General features: G+C 43.9%; 1 protein-coding gene across 1 annotated transcript in view; it reads right to left on the bottom strand.

The window, feature by feature from the left end:
• LOC112431934 (NACHT, LRR and PYD domains-containing protein 3-like) overlaps nucleotides 1-24046 on the bottom strand; it is a 43491-nt gene that overhangs the window by 2291 nt on the left and 17154 nt on the right. Inside the window, exons 3-7 of the mRNA XM_024800677.2 lie at nucleotides 23116-23400; nucleotides 19577-21368; nucleotides 13554-13727; nucleotides 11541-11717; nucleotides 5582-5761 (exon numbers count right to left, since the gene is read on the bottom strand). Coding sequence (XP_024656445.2) covers nucleotides 5582-5761; nucleotides 11541-11717; nucleotides 13554-13727; nucleotides 19577-21368; nucleotides 23116-23400 — 2608 coding nt within the window. The remainder of the gene's footprint in view (nucleotides 1-5581; nucleotides 5762-11540; nucleotides 11718-13553; nucleotides 13728-19576; nucleotides 21369-23115; nucleotides 23401-24046) is intronic.

Genomic DNA, 24046 nt, shown 5'->3' with positions numbered 1-24046 from the left:
TGGCGGCACGGAGCACCGCCTTTGCCTCCGCGAACACATCGGACTACAAACACGCACATTACCAACTCCGGAAGACGATCAAAACAGCCAAACGTGAGTACAGGGACAGGGTGGAGCAACAGTTTGACAACCCTCGGAGTATGTGGCAGGGACTAAACACGATCGCAGACTTTAGAGGGAAAACCAGCACACCGCAGACCACGGCCTCTCTGTGTGAGGATCTAAACGTGTTCTACGCTAGATTCGACACAGCGAACACCATGAGACCGGACAGTGTGCGGATGACGTCAGTGCGCACACTGTGTCTGAGGAGGATGTGCGGAAGTGCTTCAGGAAGGTGAACGCGCGCAAAGCTACTGGTCCGGACGGGATTCCCGGCCGCGTCCTCAAGTCATGCGCGGCTCAGCTGGCTGGAGTGTTCACACACATCTTCAACCTTTCCCTCTCTCTGTCTGTAGTCCCAGCCTGCTTCAAAATGGCCACCATCGTCCCTGTACCCAAATCCTCCACCATCTCCTCATTGAACGACTGGCGACCTGTAGCCCTGACCCCCATCGTGAGCAAATGCTTCGAGAAGCTGGTCAGGGACTTCATCTGCTCTGCACTACCCGACTCACTGGACCCTCTACAGTTCGCATACCGCCACAACGGGTCCACTGATGATGCCATTGCCCTGACACTACACACTGCCCTGTCACACCTGGAGAAGAGAGACACGTATGTGAGAATGCTGTTTGTAGATTACAGCTCAGCATTCAATGCCATCGTTCCCTCGAAGCTGGACAGGAAACTGCAGGATCTAGGACTGAGCAGCTCCCTCTGCAGCTGGATCCTTAGCTTCCTGTCTGACAGACGCCAAGTGGTCAGACTGGGCAGCATCACCTCATCCCCCATCACACTGAACACTGGTGCTCCACAGGGGTGTGTACTGAGCCCTCTCCTGTACTCACTCTACACCTACGACTGCACAGCCACTAGCAACTCCAACATCATTGTGAAGTTTGCGGACGACACTACAGTGGTGGGTCTTATCACCAACGGTGATGAGACGGCTTACAGGGAGGAGGTCAGCGCCCTGACCCACTGGTGTCAAGACAACCATCTCACCCTCAACGTCGCAAAGACAAAGGAGTTGATAGTGGACTTCCGGAGGTGCAGAGAAGTACACACCCCCATGACCATCAACGGCGCTGCTGTGGAGAGAGTGAGCAGCTTCCGGTTCCTTGGAGTACATCTGGCTGAGGATCTTACGTGGTCAGTACACACAAACAAAACAGTGAAGAAGGCGCAGCAGTGCCTCTTCTTTCTCAGGAGACTGAAAAGATTCCGCATGAGCCCCTGCATCCTCAGGACCTTCTATCACTGTGCCATTGAGAGCATCCTCACAGGATGCATCACCACCTGGTATGGCAACAGCACCGCCTACAACTGCAAAGCTCTCCAGCGAGTAGTGCGGTGCTCTGAACGGATAATTGGAGGTGAGCTTCCCTCCCTCCAAGACATCTACAGGAAGCGGTGCCTGAGGAAAGCAGGGAGGATCATCAAGGACTCCAGTCACCCCAGCCATAAACTGTTCAGACTGCTTCCATCAGGAAGGAGGTTCTGCAGCATCCGGTCCCGTACCAGCAGACTGAGAGACAGCTTCTTCCACCAGGCCATCAGACTGCTGAACACGTCATAGACACCTCAGCTTCACTACTGGAACTTTAACATTATGCACTACACACTGTACAGTAATGCCACTGTTTTGCACATGTCTCACTCTGTATATTTTATTTTATTATTTTAAATATTCTACTTATTGTTTACTCTATTTAATTTGTAAATATGTGTACACACACACACACACACACACACACACACACACACACGTAGAAAAATATTTAGTATACACATCCAGAAATGCATATACTATTATATATTGTACATATATTTATTAGTTTCACATGTAGACATTCTTGTATTTTGCTTGTTTACGTTATTGTATTTTGCACAACTCTGTTGCTTGTGAAGCTCGCACAAAAGAATTTCACTCACATGTGCTGTACCAATGTACCTGCACATGTGATGTGACAATAAAAGTGATTTGATTTGATTTGGAATCAGCAGCTCCCACCTCGTTTTCTTTGAACAACTATTTTTAGCTGCTGTGTTTTTGTGTTTCTGCGGACCTCAGACATCCTGCTGCTCTGGAGAACTGAAGCTCTAAAGGCTTCAGCCTTTATCTCCAAGAAACAAAGCTGATCATGGAGACCCAGCAGGTCAGCTGATCTGTGGACAGCACCAGCATCTTTAAGTAAGTCTGAGAGGTGAGCAGTCTGTGGAAGCCTTTACTGTCTGATAGTCTCAGAGCAGGATTTGGATCATTATTTGGCTTTTCTTCTATTATTATGTTTAGTTTCTGCTTCACAGATATTCTCTGAGATGTTCTCTGAAATGTTTCCCACTGTTGGACAAACTTTCACAGTTTCTTCATAAAGGAGATCTCCTGTGCAGTCCATCTGTGATAATATGTTAAACACTGAATTATGATTCATATCTGAATGTACTGACTGTTAATTATTGATGAGAACATAATCAGTAAATATAAATATGTTTGAGTTTGGCTTTGATGAATCAGAATAATCAGAATCAGAATCAGAATCAGAATACTTTATTGATCCCTGGGGGAAATTATTTTTTGTTACAGTGCTCCATTTTAAACCAACATTAAGACAAGACAGACAATACGCTAACTAAGAATAGTACAATATATACATATATATACATACATACATAAGTCACTTATAAATAAATAGTTGGAAAAGAAACATGTGTAGTTGTAGCAGCAAACAGTGTGTTAAGTGGATGCGTTGTACAGGGAGATGGCCACAGGCAGGAAAGATTTCCTGTGTCGTTCAGTGGTGCTTTTCGGTAATCTCAGTCTCTCACTGAACGAGCTCCTGTGACTGACCAGCATGTCATGGAGTGGATGGGAGGTGTTATCCAACATTGTCTTTATCTTGGACAGCATCCGCCTCTCCGACACCACCTTGAGGGAGTCCAGCTCCGTCCCCACAACATTGCTGGCCTTACAGATTAGTTTATTAAGTCTGTTGGCATCTGCGACCCTCAGCCTGCTCCCCCAGCATGCAACAGCATAGAGGATCGCACTGGCCACAACAGACTCATAGAAAATCCTCAGCATTTTCTGGCAGATGTTGAAGGACCTCAGTCGCCTCAAAAAATAGAGACAACTCTGGCCCTTCCTGTAAAGTGCTGTGGTGTTTTTAGCCCAGTCCAGTTTATTGTCAATGTGAACTCCAAGGTATTTATAGTCCTCCACAATGTCAACACTGACCCCCTGGATTGAAACAGGGGTCAAGTGTTTCCTGGTCTTCCTGAAGTCCACGATCAGTTCCTTGGTCTTTGCCACGTTGAGCTGCAGATGATTCTGCTCACACCACGTGACAAAGGAGTCGACCACAGCCCGGTACTCTGTCTCATCATCCCTGCTGATGCATCCAACCACCGCAGAGTCATCAGAAAACTTCTGAAGATGGCAGGTCTCTGTGCAGTGGCTGAAGTCTGTGGTGTAGAGGGTGAAGAGGAAGGGGGAGAGGACAGTCCCCTGTGGTGCCCCTGTGTTGCTAGTCACCTTGTCAGACACACACTGTGGGAGACGTACATATTGTGGTCTTCCTGTCAGGTAATCAACAATCCAGGACACCAGAGAAGCATCCACCTGCATCGCTGCTAACTTATCACCCAGGAGGGTCGGCCTGATGGTGTTGAAAGCACTGGAAAAGTCAAAAAACATGACCCTCACAGTGCTCGCCGGCTGGTCCAGATGGGTGTAGACACGATTGAGCAGGTAGATGATGGCGTCCTCTGTTCCGAGACGAGGCTGATAAGCGAACTGAAGGGGATCCAGATGTGGTCTTACTATGGGTCGCAGCTGGTCCAGGATGAGCCTTTCCAGGGTCTTCATGATGTGGGAGGTCAGTGCCACGGGCCTGTAATCCTGGGGGCCACTGGGACGAGGCGTCTTTGGTACAGGGACGAGGCATGATGTCTTCCACATCACCGGGACCCTCTGCAGACTCAGACTCAGCATAAACAGTTTATGAAAGACTCCACACAGCTGGGGGGCACAGGTCTTGAGGACAAGGGGACTCACTCCGTCTGGTCCAGCAGACTTGCCTGAGTGAAGTCTCCTCATTTGCATCTCAACCTGGTATTGAGTGAAGGTGATGGGTGGGGGAGGGGTGTCAGGAATCTCACAGGAGGCAACATGTGAAGAGAGAGGCTGGCACAGTGGTGTGGCTCTGGATTCCAGGCTGACTACAGGTGAGGTTGTGGGGGTGGAAGCAGACACTGTGGTGTCGAATCTATTGAAAAACAGATTCAACTCGTTGGCTCTATTCTCACCTCCCTCAGCTCCCCTGCTGTTGGTTGGCCTGAATCCAGTGATGGTCTTCATGCCCCTCCACACCTCTCTCATGCTGTTCTGCTGGAGTTTCCACTCCAGCTTCCTCCTGTAATTGTCCTTAGCCTCTCTGATCTTGTCCTTTAGTAACACCTGGATCTTCCTCACCTCCTCTTTGTTAATGATTTTAGAGACAGGCCTAACTCAGGCCAGCTGACAGCCTGTGTACAAACAGACTTCAGCCATATGAGAGTGAGTGTGAGTGAATGAGAGCACACACAGGACACTCTGATCTCTGAATGTGTGTGACGCAGTGAAAAAGAGGATTGTACTGGATATACTGTGACTGACAAACAGAGTTTAAAGAGAAAGGTGTTTGGATTAAAATGGATTATGCTAAAGTGAACGTGCTAATGAAATCTGAACTGACTGAAATGTGAAGTGACAATAATTCAGATGTAAAAGAGAGAAACTGATAATAAGGTGGGGCTGGAGATCAGTGAAGGGCATGTAAACACCTGATTGGTTGACTAGATATCAGATCGACAGTTTCACAGTTTTCCCTGTGGATTATAACTTTAAGAAGATGTGACATTCATCAAGGAATCCTGCTCTCCGGATTATTTCCATGAACACTGAGCTGGAACACATCTACAGTGCTGGAAGTGCCCGTCTCACCACCAACCTCTCTGTGCACATTCACTTTTCAACCCTTTGTGAGACACTAAAGGTGTAAATCTGAGTATTTATCTATGTTAGTGCAAACACCTCTAATACGTTGGTTTAGTCTTTCCAAGTCATATCTTCCCTTAGATCTGCGGTCCAGGCTCCTAAAATCATCCTAGTTTAACAAACACTACAATCTAGAGGAGAGCTGCACTAACAGGTGTGACTGATGAGATCTGACCTGCAAGGATACTCATGTTTATGTATATCAGGACAAGCAGGGAAGACCTGGACATCAACTCTGTCAGGCTGCCTGAGTCCTCTCACCCACATCAGCTCAGAACTCTGCATTATCTACTGAGTCAGACTCAGAGGATCAGGGATCAGAAGTTCTACAAAGAGTAGAACCAGACTTCCTGTATAGAGGTGTGTGGGCCTACTGATCCACAGTGTCAGCACAACTTTCACATCATATTCATCTCAGCACAACTAAAACATGTGACTGACCTCAGAGTTTCAAATCGACATCGTGGATTCTCCAGAAGAACACACAGCTGCTTCACTCCTGAATTCTGCAGGTTGTTGTAGGTTCCACTCAGGTCCATCACTCTGGGATACGAGGGGTTGGACTTCAGAGCTGCTGCCAGATAATCACAGCTGATCTCTGACAAATCACAGTCCTTCAATCTGAATAAAAGATGAAAGATGTAAGTTTATTAGACAAAGTGTGAGCTTGAAATCATTCAGTGTTTCATCATCTGTTCAGAGCTGAAGAAGGTTCAGAATGTAGAAGTTTAGAAAATGGAAATTCCAAACAGCTGAAGCCAACAGGAAGCAGCTTCAAACAAACAAGAGAAAAAAATGAATTTTTCACATTGAAGTCGTACATTTATCATAAAGTTGTCAAGTTTTGCTGTGTGAAATAAAAAAAACTGAACAGGAATCCTCAGAGTTGAACCCTCTGCACAGAGGTTCAGGTTCCTCTTCAGGTCCCAAAGTGCAGAACAACAAGGTTTCAAACAGCTTCGTTCCAGCAGCATCAGCCACAGAAATGCAGAGATAATTATTTGGATCTCTTGGTTGTGTTGTATGATGCTGTGTTTGCATATCTGGTGTCTGTGTTGCTTTGTGAGGACGGATCATTTACTGCAGCTCCAGATAAACAGAGCTGGACCTGAACCTGGTAGCTTCACTTAGAAGACACTTGTGACGGGAACGTCAGGTCAAAAAAGTGCCCCTCCGACAGCCAAACCCATCTGTTCTCTGATTGGATAGTTACATTTGTGATTGACATGACATTGACCAATCAGATGAAAGGAAGAAAAATAGGGTCAAAATTCGTACTTGTAACTTGCAGGGTTTTTTTTTTTTGGCTGAGTCCACACACAAATCTTTTTTTTACACACACACAAATTCTTTTTACACATACAAATCCTGATTTACAAGTACAAAATATTTATGACCACATTTTGAGCCCATACAAATGTTCTGCAGACGAGTCCATGCGCTCACAACAAAGCTCAGTGTGGACGACGCTGTGCACGCTCCAATGCTGATTGGTTAGAAAGTGGGCGGGAACAGGGAAGAGAGCGACAGCAGTGTTCAGCACAAACACGAAGGATCAAAGAAGAAGAACATGACAAGCTCAGATGGAGGCTGCAGTGGACACTTTTCATTGTTTTAACATTCGCTTTCACTTCAGCTTCACCAACAACAGCACAAGCAGAGCAGCCCACTGACTGCGTGGCCGTGACGGCGCCCCCTGGTGACTGTAAACCACTACAACATGTAGACGGCCGTCTGCTGCTCATTTCTTTGCCACCATCACAGGAGCTCTTTATCATGTTCTTCACTCTCATTGGTTCTTTGTGTGCTTGTTTTTTAGAACAGTAGTCATTGTGATTGTTCAAAGAAGACAGTCAGCTGTGACTAAATGTAGCTCCTACAGCAGTGATGGGAATAACTACTGAAGCTAATCCAGTATCAAAGCTCAGGAATCAGCAGCTCCCACCTCATTTTCTTTGAACAACTATTTTTAGCTGCTGTGTTTTTGTGTTTCTGCGGACCTCAGACATCCTGCTGCTCTGGAGAACTGAAGCTCTAAAGGCTTCAGCCTTTATCTCCAAGAAACAAAGCTGATCATGGAGACCCAGCAGGTCAGCTGATCTGTGGACAGCACCAGCATCTTTAAGTAAGTCTGAGAGGTGAGCAGTCTTTGGAAGCCTTTACTGTCTGATAGTCTCAGAGCAGGATTTGGATCATTATTTGGCTTTTCTTCTATTATTATGTTTAGTTTCTGCTTCACAGATATTCTCTGAGATGTTCTCTGAAATGTTTCCCACTGTTGGACAAACTTTCACAGTTTCTTCATAAAGGAGATCTCCTGTGCAGTCCATCTGTGACAATATGTTAAACACTGAATTATGATTCATAACTGAATGTACTGACTGTTAATTATTGATGAGAACATAATCAGTAAATATAAATATGTTTGAGTTTGGCTTTGATGAATCAGAATAAAAGTAATAAAATAATGATTTTAGAGACAGGCCTAACTCAGGCCAGCTGACAGCCTGTGTACAAACTAGAGATGGACCGATCCGATATTCAGTATCGGTATCGGTCCGATATTGATGTAAATTACTGGATCGGATATCGGAGAGAAATTTAAAATTTTTATCCGATCCAGTGAATATCACAAAAGCACCTCAAAAACTCGCTAACATGGTATAACCCAGGTCATGACCTTAGCACGTCAGAGCAGTATGCGTCACGTGATCTAGCGGTTATCGTGTGGGAGAGCCCAGAGCCATCATGTCAGCAGTGTGGACTTATTTCAAACTAAAAGACGAAAAAAGCAAGACTGCCGAATGCAACTTATGCGATGCAAGTGTTTCGCGAGGTGGTAGCAGTGTGGGGAATTTTAACACCACAAACATGATTAAAAGCTTACAGAAACACCACGCAAAGGAGTACGCGGAATTTAGCCTGGCCTCCAAAGCTAAGCAGAAAAGTGTACCATATCAACAAACGCTTTTGGAAAACATTCAGAGACGTGAGAAATTCCCTCCGGAAAGCAATAGAGCGAAGCTGATAACGGAGAAAATAGTTTAATTTGTTGTGCTTGATGACCAGCCCCTTTCTGTTGTGGAAAATGATGGTTTTCGACGCTTAATTGAGCATTTAGAGCCTCGCTACATGCTGCCAAACCGGCGTTTCATCTCGGAGGAAGCTATCCCAGGCAAGTACAAACAGGTGCGCAAGTTCATCTCCGAAAGTTTGGAAATAATTCTCACGTTAAGCATGACGACTGATATCTGGAGCTCAGACGTTTGTCCGTTGTCCCTGCTAAACCTGAATGTACACTGGATAGACTCGAGTTTTACAATGCGAAAAGCAGTGTTGCAGGCCAAAGAGTTTCATGGTTCACACACAGGAGAGTCCATCGCTGCAGCTATGGAGGAAATGTTAAATGCGTGGAAAATTCTGAAGAATAAAGTCCACATTGTTTTGCGAGACAATGGCAGCAATATAAAAAAGGCAATGAGCCGGCTAGGTGTTGCAAGTTTGGGATGCTTCGCGCACACTTTGCAACTTGTGGTGAATGAGGGACTGCTTGCACAACGTGGTGTATGTGATGCTGTGACAGTGGGCAGAAAAATAGTGGGTCACTTCAAACACTCACCACAGGCATATTCACATTTGGAGGACATTCAAATGGAGCTGAACATGTCACCCAAACGTCTGATACAAGATGTGCGAACAAGATGGAATAGCACATATTATATGATCAAGATCCTCACAGAACAGAAGCGAGTCTTGTGTGCATATTCTGCAGAGTATGATCTGCCTGCCACACTTAGTGCACAGCAGTGAGGGTTACTGGAAAAGGTCCTGACAGCTCTAGCTCCCTTTGAGGAGTTAACAAAGGAGGTAAGCGCATCATCCTCATCTGCATCTGATGTCATCCCTATTGTCTGCGTCCTTAAGCGCGTGCTCTCCCGAGAAAATGAGGCCGACGATGGAATAAAGAAATTGAAAGGCACTCTTCTCGAAGCAGTTAACAGACGCTTCAGAGACGTGGAATCCGAGCCACTATACACAGTTGCAACACTGCTGGATCCAAGATATAAAGACAGGTATGTAAGGCTTCACTCATGTTATTTTAACAGATCAACTTGTTTTGTGTGTGTGTGTGTGTGTGTGTGTAAGTGATAGTGCATTAGAGAGAGTGTGTCAGAAAATGGTGAGGACATTCTAGATTAGTTGTAATAGACTTGTCATTCAGTCAGGACACCACCATTGCACATTATAACATGTATTGTCTGATTCAGAGTAGTACAGCAAAGTATGTTGAGGTCTTTATGATGGGCATGGAATAAATAGCAAGAATGAGGAATGATTGTTTAATCACACTGCTGAATGATACTAATGATAAATTTAATGATTGTTTAATATTCAAGTTTGGACTTTTTTCATTTCAGGTACTTCACGAGTGTAAAAACCTCAAAACAAGCTAAAGATGCTTTAATGGCAGAGGTGAGGAAGATGGAGTTTTTGAGAACTACATTAAACTCCTCAGAGCCAGCAGAGGGGACATCAGCAGTCTTGGAGCCAGCAAAGAAGACTCCACGGGTGGAATCTTCCAGCCAAAGCAAACTTGAAAGTGTTTTTGATGAAATCCTGAAGGAAAACACTCAAGATCCTGTTCCTCAGTTAGCCACGACAAGTGCATGCATTGAAGTGCAAACTTACCTTTGTGAGCCAACCATTCAACGCTCAGATAATCCACTGCTGTACTGGCAAGTCAACAAACTTAGATTTCCCACTCTGGTTTCTACAGCAGCTAAATTTCTCTGTGCACCTACCACAAGTATTGAGAGTGAGAGACTCTTCAGTACAGCCTCCATTATCATTAATGAAAGGAGAAGCAGGCTGACAGCTGAGAAGGTTGAAATGTTGATCTTTCTGAAGAAGAACCTACCTCTCACGTTAAAGTGAAAAAAAGTTACAACTGCATTATTACAAGAATGTTTTTTGCTCTGCTAAAATTGCACCTTTTTTCAGTACCAAAGGGGTTTTGAAATTTGAATAAAGTTGCACTTTTATTTACTTGAATTTTACTTTAAATACTTCAAGATTTAAAATTCTGCATAATGTTGCACTTTTATTTTGATTAATGTTACTTTAAATACTTCGACATTTAAAGTTCTGCATTATGTTGCGCACTTTCAGGATGGATATTTTGATAGTGGTGACAGCTAAACAGTGCTAAAGTTTAAATAAAGAGATATGCATTGTTGAACTGAGCAATATTTTGTGTGCAGTCTTTTTCTTGCATGCAAGTATAAGAGAATAGCTTTAGTGTTCTGTCTTTTTAAATTTGACTTTGAACTTATACAAAAACAGTTTAAAAAATAGATATATTGGATTTATATAGGTATCGGCAGATATCCAAAATTTATGATATCAGTATCGGTATCGGACATAAAAAAGTGGTATCGTGCCATCCTTAGTACAAACAGACTTCAGCCATATGAGAGTGAGTGTGAGTGAATGAGAGCACACACAGGACACTCTGATCTCTGAATGTGTGTGACGCAGTGAAAAAGAGGATTGTACTGGATATACTGTGACTGACAAACAGAGTTTAAAGAGAAAGGTGTTTGGATTAAAATGGATTATGCTAAAGTGAACGTGCTAATGAAATCTGAACTGACTGAAATGTGAAGTGAAGATAATTCAGATGTAAAAGAGAGAAACTGATAATAAGGTGGGGCTGGAGATCAGTGAAGGGCATGTAAACACCTGATTGGTTGAGTAGATATCAGATCGACAGTTTCACAGTTTTCCCTGTGGATTATAACTTTAAGAAGATGTGACATTCATCAAGGAATCCTGCTCTCTGGATTATTTCCATGAACACTGAGCTGGAACACATCTACAGTGCTGGAAGTGCCCGTCTCACCACCAACCTTCACCACCAACTCTGTGCACATTCACTTTTCAACCCTTTGTGAGACACTAAAGGTGTAAATCTGAGTATTTATCTATGTTAGTGCGAACACCTCTAATAGGTTGGTTTAGTCTTTCCAAGTCATATCTTCCCTTAGATCTCTGGTCCAGGCTCCTAAAATCATCCTAGTTTAACAAACACTACAATCTAGAGGAGAGCTGCACTAACAGGTGTGACTGATGAGATCTGACCTGCAAGGATACTCATGTTTATGTATATCAGGACAAGCAGGGAAGACCTGGACATCAACTCTGTCAGGCTGCCTGAGTCCTCTCACCCACATCAGCTCAGAACTCTGCATTATCTACTGAGTCAGACTCAGAGGATCAGAAGTTCTACAAAGAGTAGAACCAGACTTCCTGTATAGAGGTGTGTGGGCCTACTGATCCACAGTGTCAGCACAACTTTCACATCATATTCATCTCAGCACAACTAAAACATGTGACTGACCTCAGAGTTTCAAATCGACATCGTGGATTCTCCAGAAGAACACACAGATGCTTCACTCCTGGATCCTGCAGGTTGTTATTGTTACTCAGGTCCAGCTCTCTCAGATGGGAGGGGTTGGACTTCAGAGCTGCTGCCAGATAATCACAGCTGATCTCTGACAAATCACAGTCCTTCAATCTGAATAAAAGATGAAAGATGTAAGTTTATTAGACAAAGTGTGAGCTTGAAATCATTCAGGGTTTCATCATCTGTTCAGAGCTGAAGAAGGTTCAGAATGTAGAAGTTTAGAAAATGGAAACTCCAAACAGCTGAAGCCAACAGGAAGCAGCTTCAAACAAACAAGAGAAAAAAAATGAAGTTACTTCTTCAAAAAAGTAACTGAGTTTTGCAAACAACAAAGTTTGTTGCAATAAATACTGAATACCATCGTTGTTATAAACAACAATACTATTCAGGAAGAAAACCAAACATTGCAGATATTTTATCATAACTCTGGTTTTACGTGGCCGATCAACACAATTTAAAAACTGGTATAAAGTCCACACTTTGTCCTTCAGTTGCTCCGTCTGTCCTGCTCACATCTTCAATGGTTGTACACGTTGTCATTAACGTGGCTTCACCTCATCATCAGCCACTTTGCTAGCTAAAACACCAGCACATAAGGACGCTGTCATAGCCTGTCAACCACATTGATTATCTGCGTATATACGAATGTGAATCGCGTGATTGGCTGGACTATGGGATAAGGTGGCATCGTTCTAATCCCATATGGGAGCAGCCAGTCACTGACTAACACTGCAAAACAGAATTGTTGAAGATTTAATTTTAATTTCAATTGAGATTTGATTTTTTTCTTGTGTGCAACACAGATTTTCTGTGTGCAGAGACGTGCCAGCAGCGCGCAGTTACACGAGCGCAGCTTAGAGGGAACATTGGGCACCACCACAGTTCACTTCAACAAAACTTTACTTCAGATTTGTTTTCATGATTTGATCCAGTGATGAGAGCCGTTTCCCCCATGTCCAGTCCTTGTACTAAGCTAGGCTAAACATGTCCAGGGTCTGTCTCTGTGCAGCTTTTAATCTGATGTTAATAAGGTAGAAATGGAGGAAGAAGAAAATGACTTCATCAATCAACATGCAGCTACCAACCCAAATGCTGAGGTGGTGGTTAGTTCTTACTGTTGTTTATGATCCCCTACATTATCCTACATTCAAATATATTCTCCAGCTACAATAGTGTTTGTGTTCCTAAAAGGATTTCATGAATGTGTTATTGTTCATGTCACATCTGTGTGAAACAAAGAGGAAGTGAGGTGATCACAAACTGTTCCAGCATGTAAACCTGAGATCTGTGTGGAGCAGCTGACCTGTACGATGTGCTCAACACAAATATTATTTACCATCAGTTACTGTGTGACTGAACCACGTGGGTGTATGAAACATCGCTTTCAGTTTTAATAGCACATGGCAACATTCAGACGTGAATCTATACAGTAACACTTTGATTTGTTACAGTGAGGAGACTGTTGAAGGGAACGATGAGGGGAAACTGTAACAGCAGCAACGGAAACCCAGGAGACAAAGCTGAGGTCTGGGTTCCTCTATGCTACACACAGCCTCCTGCTCCTGGACTTTAGTAAACACAGACATATCTCCAAGTACACTTACTTCAGAAACTCTATTAAACTCATTACAAGTTTACTTCAGCTTTAAATTACTCACAACATCAGCACACATGAGTAAACAAAGTAACTCACAGCTACTGTTCAAGTTTAGTCATCTTTAATACAAATATACCTCATTATTATGAATCGCGCAGCTACCTGCTCATTGAACTGAACAATAATTCTGTTTGACCATTAAAACAAAATATGTGACTGTAAAAAAATGTTCAGACAGTAATTAAGAATCTCCTAAGCAATCCAAAGATAAAGAAAAGTTCACCTGCCAATTCTATAAAGCTTGGTTGTTTATACAATAATATCATTTAATGATATGTTTGGATCCTGACCTGAGAGTTTCCAGTGTACAATGTGGACTCTGCAGTGCAGCAGACAGAAGCTTCACCCCTGAATCCCGCAGGTCATTGTTACTCAGGTCCAGCTCTTTCAGACTAGAGGACTGGGAGTTGAGAACTGAGGACAGAGCATCACAGCTTCTCTCTGAGAGGTTACAGCCACTCAGTCTGGAAGAAAACAAACAAACAATTAAATCAGTCAAATGAAACATTTTTAATGCCAGCATGCAATACAATCATTGGTTAACTAAATAGCTTCATTAAAACACAACTCTTCTTCTACACACAGCCTTCCTTTCAGCTGATAAGGGAAGATGCACCGTGGTCCTAAACACTACAGATTACCATACAAAGATCTTCTACTCTCCTCAGTGACAACAATACCTACGAAGCCCTAAAGCGAGACCCCACAAGCAGCTACAAAAAGAACGTTATAGCTTGCCTTCAAGACTTTGAAAAGGACAAAATCATTGACTGCCTTACATATCACCGCATTTACCCAGGGGATGCCATACCCTGCATCTACGGACTTCCTAAAATCCACAAGGAAGCTGTCCCACTCAGACCCATAATCAGTAGCATAAACTCAGCCACTTATAACATTGCTAAACACCTTGCTACCATCTCTGCTCCTCTCGTGGGGAACACCCCACACCACATCAGGAACTCCACCGACTTCACTGACAATGTCCAGAAACTTACCCTGGATCCAGATGAAACCATGGTGTCCTTTGATGTAGTCTCTCTCTTCACTTGCATACCCACCACGGAGGCCGTGGAGACTGTCAGAAAATGACTACAAGAAGACAGCTCCTTGGAGGACAGGACTACCTTCACACCCCATCAGACCTGCACACTGTTAGACCTCTGCCTCACCACTACATACTTCAAATACAACGAAGGCTTTTACAGACAAAAACATGGCTGTGCCAGGGGTGTGTTCTGAGCCCCCTGCTGTACTCTCTGTACACATATGACTGCGTGGCCACTACCAGCTCCACCACCATCATCAAGTTTGCTGACGACACCGTCATGGTGGGCCTGATCTCTGATAACAACGAGACGGCCTACCTGAAGGAGATTAGGAATCTGGAGAACTGGTGCCAGAGGAACAACCTCCTTCTAAACATCAGTAAGACAAAGGAGCTGATAGTGGACTTCAGCACTAAGCAGGAGAGGAACTACCAGACCCCCGTCATCAACGAGTGCCCAGTGGAGAGAGTGGACAGCTTCAAATACCTCGGAGTTCACATCACGCAGGACCTGTCATGGTCCTGTCACATCAACTCCGTGGTGAAAAAGGCCCGTCAGCGTCTCTACCACCTCAGATGCTTGAGAGACTTCCAACTGCCCTCCAAGGTGCTCAGGAACTTTTACTCGTGCACCATAGAGAGCATCCTGACGGGAAACATCTTAACCTGGTTCGGGAACAGCACCATGCAGGACAGACGAGCTCTACAGAGGGTTGTGCGATCAGCTGAGCGCACCATCCGCTCCAGGCTCCCTGACCTGCACTCAATCTACAGCAGGCGGTGCTGGACCAAGGCCAGGAAGATGGTGAAGGACCTCAGCCATCCCAACAACAGACTGTTCTCTCTGTTGAGGTCAGGAAAGCGATTCCGCTCCCTGAAGACCAACACAGAGAGACTGAGGAGGAGCTTCTTCCCGCAGGCGATACGGTCTCTCAATCACAATCACACCACCACACAGTACTGACCCACACATATGGTTCTTACACACACACTGGATATTCTGGACATTGTTATCACTTAAATCACTTTAAGCATATTTGCACTGCACAAGACATAATGTGGATTGCACAACACTGGTCACTATATTCTTCATTTCCAGTTAATACTTGTACAGCTGCTGTTATTGTGTATATATATATTTATTTATTTGTTTATATTTCTTCATACATTCTTATATATTTCTATATTGTGTACTTTGTTGTACAGTTATTTTATTTTCAAGTTTAATTTATATATTCTATCTTATTCTTTCCCAGTTAAATTTACCCTTCATTCTAATTTGTGTTGTACAGTTATTTCATTTTTAACCTTAATTTATATTTTATTCCTTCCTAGTTAGATTTACCCTTTTTAATTTTTCATATTTATTTCCTATCTTATTCATAGCCTTTTCCTTTTTTGTTTTCTTTAGGTCACGAGCAGTTGTCCAAGCATTTCACTACATATCGTACTGTGTATGACTGTGTACGTGACAAATAAAAATTTGAATTTGAATTTGCCCACTGTGAGCGACCATCTTTGAACAGAGGCGGGGGTTTACGACATCAGCTCTCTGCCATCTATAATCCAGTTTTGAGATCCCTTCCCAGACGTCTTAACGCCCAGTCACATCCTGGGCCATCTGACCTCAGGAATTCGCATGATAAGGTGGGGCCAGGTTTCACAATGAACTCACCTGAAATTCTGGCTGATTGGGACCCACACCCAGTTTCACACCTTGTCTCAGGTGATTAGAGGATCATCAGGGGGTCCTTTTGTCCCTCTGTGGGGGGAAACTCTCACTAGGTTTATATCTGGGACTCTCCACCATTTGACCTTAGAACTGAAGAAGCTTCTCGGATGAGAGGTGAAATGTCTTCAAGTAACTTAAACAAGTTCTTGGTTCTTGCTGATCTGAGCTGGCTTGGCCCTGGCTTATTGAAGATTAAAGAAAGCGGAATCAGCTGTCCAAAACTCCACAAGGCTGCCCGCTGTGACTGACACAATGGGACGGGTCGTGACTTCTCAAAATGGGCTCATTGAACGCAGCACGGATAAGATCTTGAAGAAGCTCATGGCGGTCGTGAGTTGAGCGCAAAACTGAAAAACTGGGGACCAGCGCAAATCCTGCAGGCCCGGGTGCGCTGTCTACACCGGCTGTCTCTCACCTTTTACCCATCCCTGTTGCTATGTGTTTCTATGGCGCATTAAGAGTTTTCATGTGCTCTGCGCTAAGGTCATTTTTTTTCTGTTCTCAAACTGATCTCCCTGTTGGAGCTCAGTCTGGGAGGAGTTCTTTTTTCTCCTCATCTTTCCTGATGTTGTGCATTTTCTGCTGTTCGGTTCCAGGTCGCTGCTCTAGCGGCTGACCGGCCAGCTACCTAGCCTGACCCGTCTCCCCAATGTGATGTTTGTGTATTGTATGTACGGTTGGAAAGCTCAGTATCCTAATTGCCCCTTGAAAATAAATACAGTGTTCTGAATCTGAAAAGATTACAGAAGACAACTCTGTTCAGTAAATATTACGCTCATGCTGTCACGAAATACCAAAGGTAGGTAAAACTCTGGTTGTTGCAGCCATCCAGTATGACATGCTTTGTACTGTCCTGCTGCAGTTTGTGACACCTGGTTGATGAGTTGTGAAGGATGATGAAACAAACACTTCACTCAATGTTTTTCTTCTAAACTGGATGTAATTTTGGCAGCCGAGAGTTTTTCACAATCTATCCCAGCTGCAAATAGGAACACAACAAATAAATAACTTTACCTACTTGGATCCTTATCATTCAAGATTCTGAAAAGATTCTCTACTCAGAGAATACTGGTGATGTTAGATGAGAGAGATGGAAGATGATGAAGGGGAAGAGTTTTCAGAACTCGAGGCCTTTTGTCTTCACTGTATAGGACAAAGAAGACAGGAAGGGAGGGAGAAGTAGGGATGGGTATCGTTTAGGTTTTATCCGTTTCAAAAGTACCGGTGCCAAACCGGTACTTTTGAAACGGTGCCGGTGCTCAAATGGTGCTTAAAGAATGAGAACACAAAATTGGTCCAAAAACCTCATGTTCAGCTATTTTTTTGTAAAAAGATAACAATGTTAGCCTTTTCTGCAGCTATGGGGCATATATGGTATCACTCTTGGCTGGAAGCAGTGCTTAAACAATGGAAAAAACACAAACTTTGTCCAAAAACCTCTCATGTTTAACTGTTTCCCACTTTTTCTTTGGTCATTTTAGCCTTTTTGGCCAGGGTGAAGGGAGTATCTGCCATCAAACAAGAAGACAGCCGCATATGTCTATGATGATGTTTGCTAGTTCACCTTACATGCATTAATGTAATAACGGTTAGCCTACTCAACGTAAATTACACACGAACAACATTAAGCTACTCACGCAGAGAAGAACGGCTGCTGCTGCCATCATCATCCTCATCATTTCTGCTACACTGGCAGGGCTAGGGGCCAGGACTGTACTCTTCGGGTTTTTGGGGGATGTTGCTAACTCCGGGTCCGATAACAGGCACCACACCCGCAGTAGATGTGCTCGGTGTGAGGTCTCGCAGCAAGCTATCAAATACGGTGCATTTCTCGGCGTTAAAAGAAACCCGCTATGCGTCGCCAGGTGTTTCATCGGATTTGAGGTGTTACCTCCTTTGACAGCATCACAGTATCAGCTTAAAGCACTTGTTGCAGGCTGGTGAGTTTGCATCTTTTGCTGTGAAGTACAGCCAGACTTTTGACCGCTTCGTCTTGGGCATTTTTAATCTGTAGCTCTGCTCTAAAAGAACGTATGTACCTGGCCCCGCCTACTATCCTCGAAAATGTAAAATGATTGGCTAGAATCTAAAGTGTGTCACAGCTCAGGAAAAAAAAGCACAGAAACAAAGCACCGAAATGTGCACTGCTTTTCGGTCTGGTTACTACCGTTTATGTCAGAACCGGTATCCGGTGCCATGATGGCACCGGATACCGGTACCCATCCCTAGTTAGGAGTTTGTCTTCACTGTACAGGACAAAGAAGACAGGAAGGGAGGGAGAAGTGTGGAGAATAACACACAGGAAATGGTCTTGGGCAGACTCAAACCAGGCCCTGGAGTCATGACTCTAACCTTCAGTGCATGGGTCACCTGCTCAGCCAGGTAAGCTACAGCAGTCAGCAGTGTGTGAGTTAATTTGAAGACAATGATGACTATAAGTCAGGTAAAAAAAATACTATCATCAACCAACAAGGTGAAAACAGTGAGCTTGAATGGCCAAGCTTTGACCAAGGGTGGCTCACTCCTCGGTCTTCTTGCCCAAGGAGTGAACCACCCTGCATGGCTATCAATGTGGTGCAACCAAGGCCATCATACAGTACAGGCCATCCAAGCTGATTTTAACTTTTCCTCCCAGATACCACCTTAGAAATCATCTAGATTAGGATATGTTGGCTGTTCTAGATCCAATCACAACAAACAGAGAGCTGTTGTGTGTCCAAGGTGAACAGGAAGAATATATACATGCATAAAGTCAATAAAGTCAGAAGGTTTGCTTTAGACTGTGCTGCAGTTTATCATCAAAGACAAACAGGCACCATGCTGCCAACAAATGGCATCAAGTCTGACTTGAGGTTTTTTGTTCTTTTTTTTAAATCAAGATTAAATTTTATAGCAACCACAGCAGAGATGACCCGGGAAGGTGTGCTTGAGGGGATATAGCTACAACAGCTGGTTTCAGACTGAAGATGAACTGAGGTGCTGCACCCAAGTCTGCAGGTTCAGGGAGGGACAAACATCTGCTGCAACCAGATTGGAGTGAGAGTAGAGAGCAGGCCAACAACAACAAAGAAACAACAAACACACTGTGGAAGACCGAAGCAGAGTTTAGTTTAAAGTGGAACTAAGGATGTTTCTCTGGCTGCCATGATTCACTGAGTAATTCAAATGTTTTCTTTAATGCAGGACCCACCATGCATGTAAAAGCAAGTGTTTCACCAACATTTGTGACTAAAAATAGACCTGCAGTAGAAATGTATCTAGGAGCATGCATGTGAATATAAAGTATCACAACATCAGGCACATGCAGCCTAAGTGTTTAAACAAAGACTGATAACACAACAGCAGCAGTGATGATCAGAGTTTATGGTGAATCCAGTGTCTCGAGTTCTGGAGGCATCAAAGAGGTCACAGTTGTTTTGGAGAAATCCCAAAACTTTAGGATACAAATTCATACAAAGACAGAAAACCTGGTGAAATAAATTACTGAGTGAGTTGGATGTTAAAAGTAAAGACATGAGTACAAATGTACTCACAGAGCTTTGTTGGAGGCTTTGACCACTGGCAGCAGCCTCAGAAGAGCCTCCTCTGAAGCAGAGTATTTCTTCAGGTCAAACACATCCAGATCTTTTTCTGATGACAGTAAGATGAAGACCAGAGCTGACCACTGAGCAGGAGACAGTTTATCTGTGGAGAGACTTCCTGATCTCAGGGACTGTTGGATCTCCTCCACTAGAGAACGATCATTCAGTTCATTCAGACAGTGGAACAGATTGATGCTTTTCTCTGCAGACAGATTCTCATTGAGCTTCTTCTTGATGTACTGGACTGTTTTCTTATTGGTCTGTGAGCTACTTCCTGTCTGTGTCAGCAGACCTCGTAGGAGAGTCTGATTGGTCTGCAGTGAAAGACCCAGGAGGAAGCGGAGGAACAAGTCCAGGTGTCCATTTGGACTCTGTAAGGCCTTCTTCACAGCACTCTGGTGGAGAGACTCTTTTTTTCTAAAAAAACTAGACCGCTTGGATGTTGTTTGTTGTTGTTCCATCAGATTGAGTCGAGAGTTGATGAAGGTCAGATGGACATGAAGAGCAGCCAGAAACTCCTGAACACTCAGATGGATGAAGCAGAACACCTTGTCCTGGTACAGTCCTCTCTCCTCTTTAAAGATCTGTGTGAACACTCCTGAGTACACTGAGGCTGCTCTGATATCGATGCCACACTCTGTCAGGTCTGATTCATAGAAGATCAGGTTTCCTTTCTGCAGCTGATCAAAAGCCAGTTTTCCCAGAGACTCCATCATCTTCCTGCTCTCTGGACTCCAGTGTGGATCTGTCTCAGCTCCTCCATCATACTTGACCTTCTTCACTTTGGCCTGAACCACCAGGAAGTGGATGTACATCTCAGTCAGGGTGTTGGGCAGCTGTCCTCCCTCTCTGGTTTCCAGCACATCCTCCAGAACTGTAGCAGTGATCCAGCAGAAGACTGGGATGTGGCACATGATGTGGAGGCTTCGTGATGTCTTGATGTGGGAGATGATCCTGCTGGCCTGCTCCTCATCTCTGAATCTCTTCCTGAAGTACTCCTCCTTCTGTGGGTCAGTGAACCCTCTGACCTCTGTCACCATGCCAACACAGTCAGGAGGGATCTGATTGGCTGCTGCAGGTCGTGTGGTTATCCAGAGGCGAGCAGAGGGAAGCAGTTTCCCCCTGATGAGGTTTGTCAGCAGCACATCCACTGAGGTGGACTCTCTAGGGTCAGTCAGGATTGTAGTTTTGTGGAAGTCCAGAGGAAGTCGACACTCATCCAGACCATCAAAGATGAACACAACCTGGAAGTCTTCAAAGCTGCAGATTCCTGCTTCTTTGGTTTCAGTAAAGAAGTGATGAACAAGTCCCACCAAGCTGAACTTTTCCTCTTTCAGCACATTCAGCTCTCTGAAAGTGAATGGAAATATGAACTGGATGTCCTGGTTGGCTTTGTCTTCAGCCCAGTCCAGGCTGTATTTCTGTGTTAAGACTGTTTTCCCAATGCCAGCCACTCCCCTTGTCAGCACTGTTCTGATCAGGTCCTGTCTTTTGGGTGAGTCTTTAAAGATGTCTTCATGTCTGATGGTTGTTTCTGGTCTGTGTGGTTTCCTGGATGCTATTTCAATCTGTCTGACCTCATGTTCATCATTGACCTCTGCAGTCCCTCCCTCTGTGATGTAGAGCTCTGTGTAGATCTGATTCAGGAGGGTTGGGTTTCCTGCTTTAGCGATGCCCTCAAACACACACTGGAACTTCTTCTTTAAGAGAGACTTGAGTTTAGGCTGACACTTCTGAAGAGCATCTGAATCAAAAAAAGGAAAAAAAAGAAGGAAAAATACAAATCTGGTCTGAAGGAGCTATGTGATGTACTTTGGCCTTTATTTAACCTATCAAGTTTTTAATATACTCATTCTACCAGAAATCAAAAAGGGGCTTCAGGAATTCCTAAATGTAATTCCTGAAAACAGCCACATTAAATGTTTTGAACCTCCATTGCTTTAATGGTATCCGGTGCCATGATGGCACCGGATACCGGTTCTGACATAAACGGTAGTAACCAGACCGAAAAGCAGTGCACATTTCGGTGCTTTGTTTCTGTGCTTTTTTTTCCTGAGCTGTGACACACTTTAGATTCTAGCCAATCATTTTACATTTTCGAGGATAGTAGGCGGGGCCAGGTACATTGCTTTGCAGCTTTTCATATGTACCTGATGCCAACATGTGCAGGCTAAACAGGTTTCTGCTTTCTGTGCCTCTTCTCCAAACTTTGTTACCAAAAATAACAACATTGAAGTGTCATAATGTTCCCCACTGCTATGTTATTTAAAGAAGCATCTGAGAGAGATTCAGTAATTCACATTTAATTCTTCACGTAATTTACAATGGCAAAAGATAATGTAAACCCTTTCTGGCCACGGTTTACTTTATTATATGTAAATGTGGCATTTTTATCATTAAACATTTAAGTCAAATGACCGATGCTTAAAGAGTGTCCTCTTGTTAGAGAAACACTCTGACTTTTCTTTTTTAAAGCTGGGCTTACACTGTGCGATTTTTTCAGTCGCGCGATTCAGCTCCTGCTCAAACTGTACGGTTGACTCGCAGGGGTTAGAAGTTCATAGGTCACGATGCAGGGTCTCACACTATACGACCTGATGCTCTGATGCGACCTGAGTGCTCACACTGTGCGTCCATAAAAATGAAGGTCATAACAGAAATTCTGTCGCTCTCTCCCTCTCTGTCTTTCACTCACACAGACACACACCACCATCAACTTTGCTAAATTGCTAATGAAAAACATTGATCAGGCAGCTGTGATTGAGCAGCATGTAAATCCAACTTTTTTCACGGTTGTTGTGGTCGTGATAATTTTGTGAGGCCACACCGAAAAGGCTCGGATGAGCCTGTTGCCTCCATCGCTTGTGTCCAGATCACACGCTGCACTGCCGTGCTGCGCCGTCTTTTTCGCTGACGTTTGTGTTTGCGCGTGCACAGTGTGACAAACTGCGGTGACACCCTCACGACGGTCGCGAGGATTTCAAACAGGTTTGAAACAGGTTTGAAACAGGTTTGAAATCCTCACGACCAAGCGATTGATGATCGGGAGCTCGTCGTGAGGTGTCAATCGCTTCTCATTACCCCACGTATACTACACGATGCACGATGCACGATGAAGGCCAAAATCGGGCCGATCGCCAAAACGGTCGCACGACTCAAAAATCGGCTCAAAATGGGCCAAAAATCGCACAGTGTAAGCCCAGCTTAAGGCAATCAGTTTGCATGGTTTTTAAAAGTAAAGAACACTTGTGTTTAATTAAATACAGCTCACATTAGATCTAAGTAGTTTCACACGTTTATGATGATCATCAAATTCCTCCATGTAGTTTAGAAAATACATTTGCAGGCATGTAACAAATCCAAACATTCGTCGTAGAATGACGTTCTTGCCCTCTCCTTTTTCTTACAATGAATTCTGAGGTTTCACTTTCACATATCAACAAACTGCAAGGTGACCATTTTTATTCATGGTATATGATGCATGACCTCACCTTGTTGAGCAGATGGATCAGAGTTCAAACGCAGCTGAGAGAAAAGAAAAGGATCTTTGATCTGAAGATGCTTGATTGTTATCTTGCATGCTTTGTCTCCTTTTTTCCTCACTGTGTCGATCAAGCTGCGTGCCTTGTCTGCTCTGAGTGGGTTCCCCTCCAGTATCGATTCTTCCTCCAACTTATTTAAGATACCATCACTTACAAGGGCCTCAAGGAGCAGTTTAAGGATTTCTATTGTTACCCTCCAGACAAAGGCTGACCGTACCCTGGCAAGCTCCTCCTCTACAGGAAGAAGAAAGAGACATAAACATGCTTCTCAGTCGAAATCATGTGAAAAATACAGTGGAACCCCGACTTACGAATACCCCATTTAACAAAAAATTCAAGTTACGAAGGCAATGAACGGCAATATTTCTGCCCGTGGTACGGCAAAATGCCGGTGTAACGAAATCCGCTGGCTCTGATTGGCTGAGCCTACAATGCCCACAAGGCCTTCCGAATCATGTGACAACCCCTTGGCTTCCGTACTCGTGCTTCGCTGTTCCACTTGAACGACATATTGTTGTTCTAGTTAGCAATTAGCCTATCGTTCAGCATCACCTCACTCAAAAGGTGCAATGGCTTTTTCGACTTAAGAAAATTTTCGACTTACGAAAGACCCTCGGGAACGGATTAATTTCGTAAGTCGGGGTTCCACTGTATTTTAACTTTGTTCAATTAACACTTCAACATCTCATCAACAAATACTAAATTTTAGGGTGTGTAGGGTTAAAATGATGCCAGCTTAAAATGAAACCGAAGAAAAAATTGAAACTGAAAAATAATGAAAAATATGAAAAACAAAATCTTGTCATTCATATCCTGCATTCCAGATTAAGTTTAAAATAAGAACGAGTGCAAGTACGAACGTGAGAATTATGTATATTGT

This window comes from Maylandia zebra, linkage group LG2 (assembly GCF_041146795.1).
Source record: "Maylandia zebra isolate NMK-2024a linkage group LG2, Mzebra_GT3a, whole genome shotgun sequence".
NCBI lineage: Eukaryota > Metazoa > Chordata > Actinopteri > Cichliformes > Cichlidae > Maylandia > Maylandia zebra.
The sequence above is the reverse complement of the archived record's forward strand: the minus strand, read 5'-3'. Positions and strand labels throughout refer to the sequence as shown.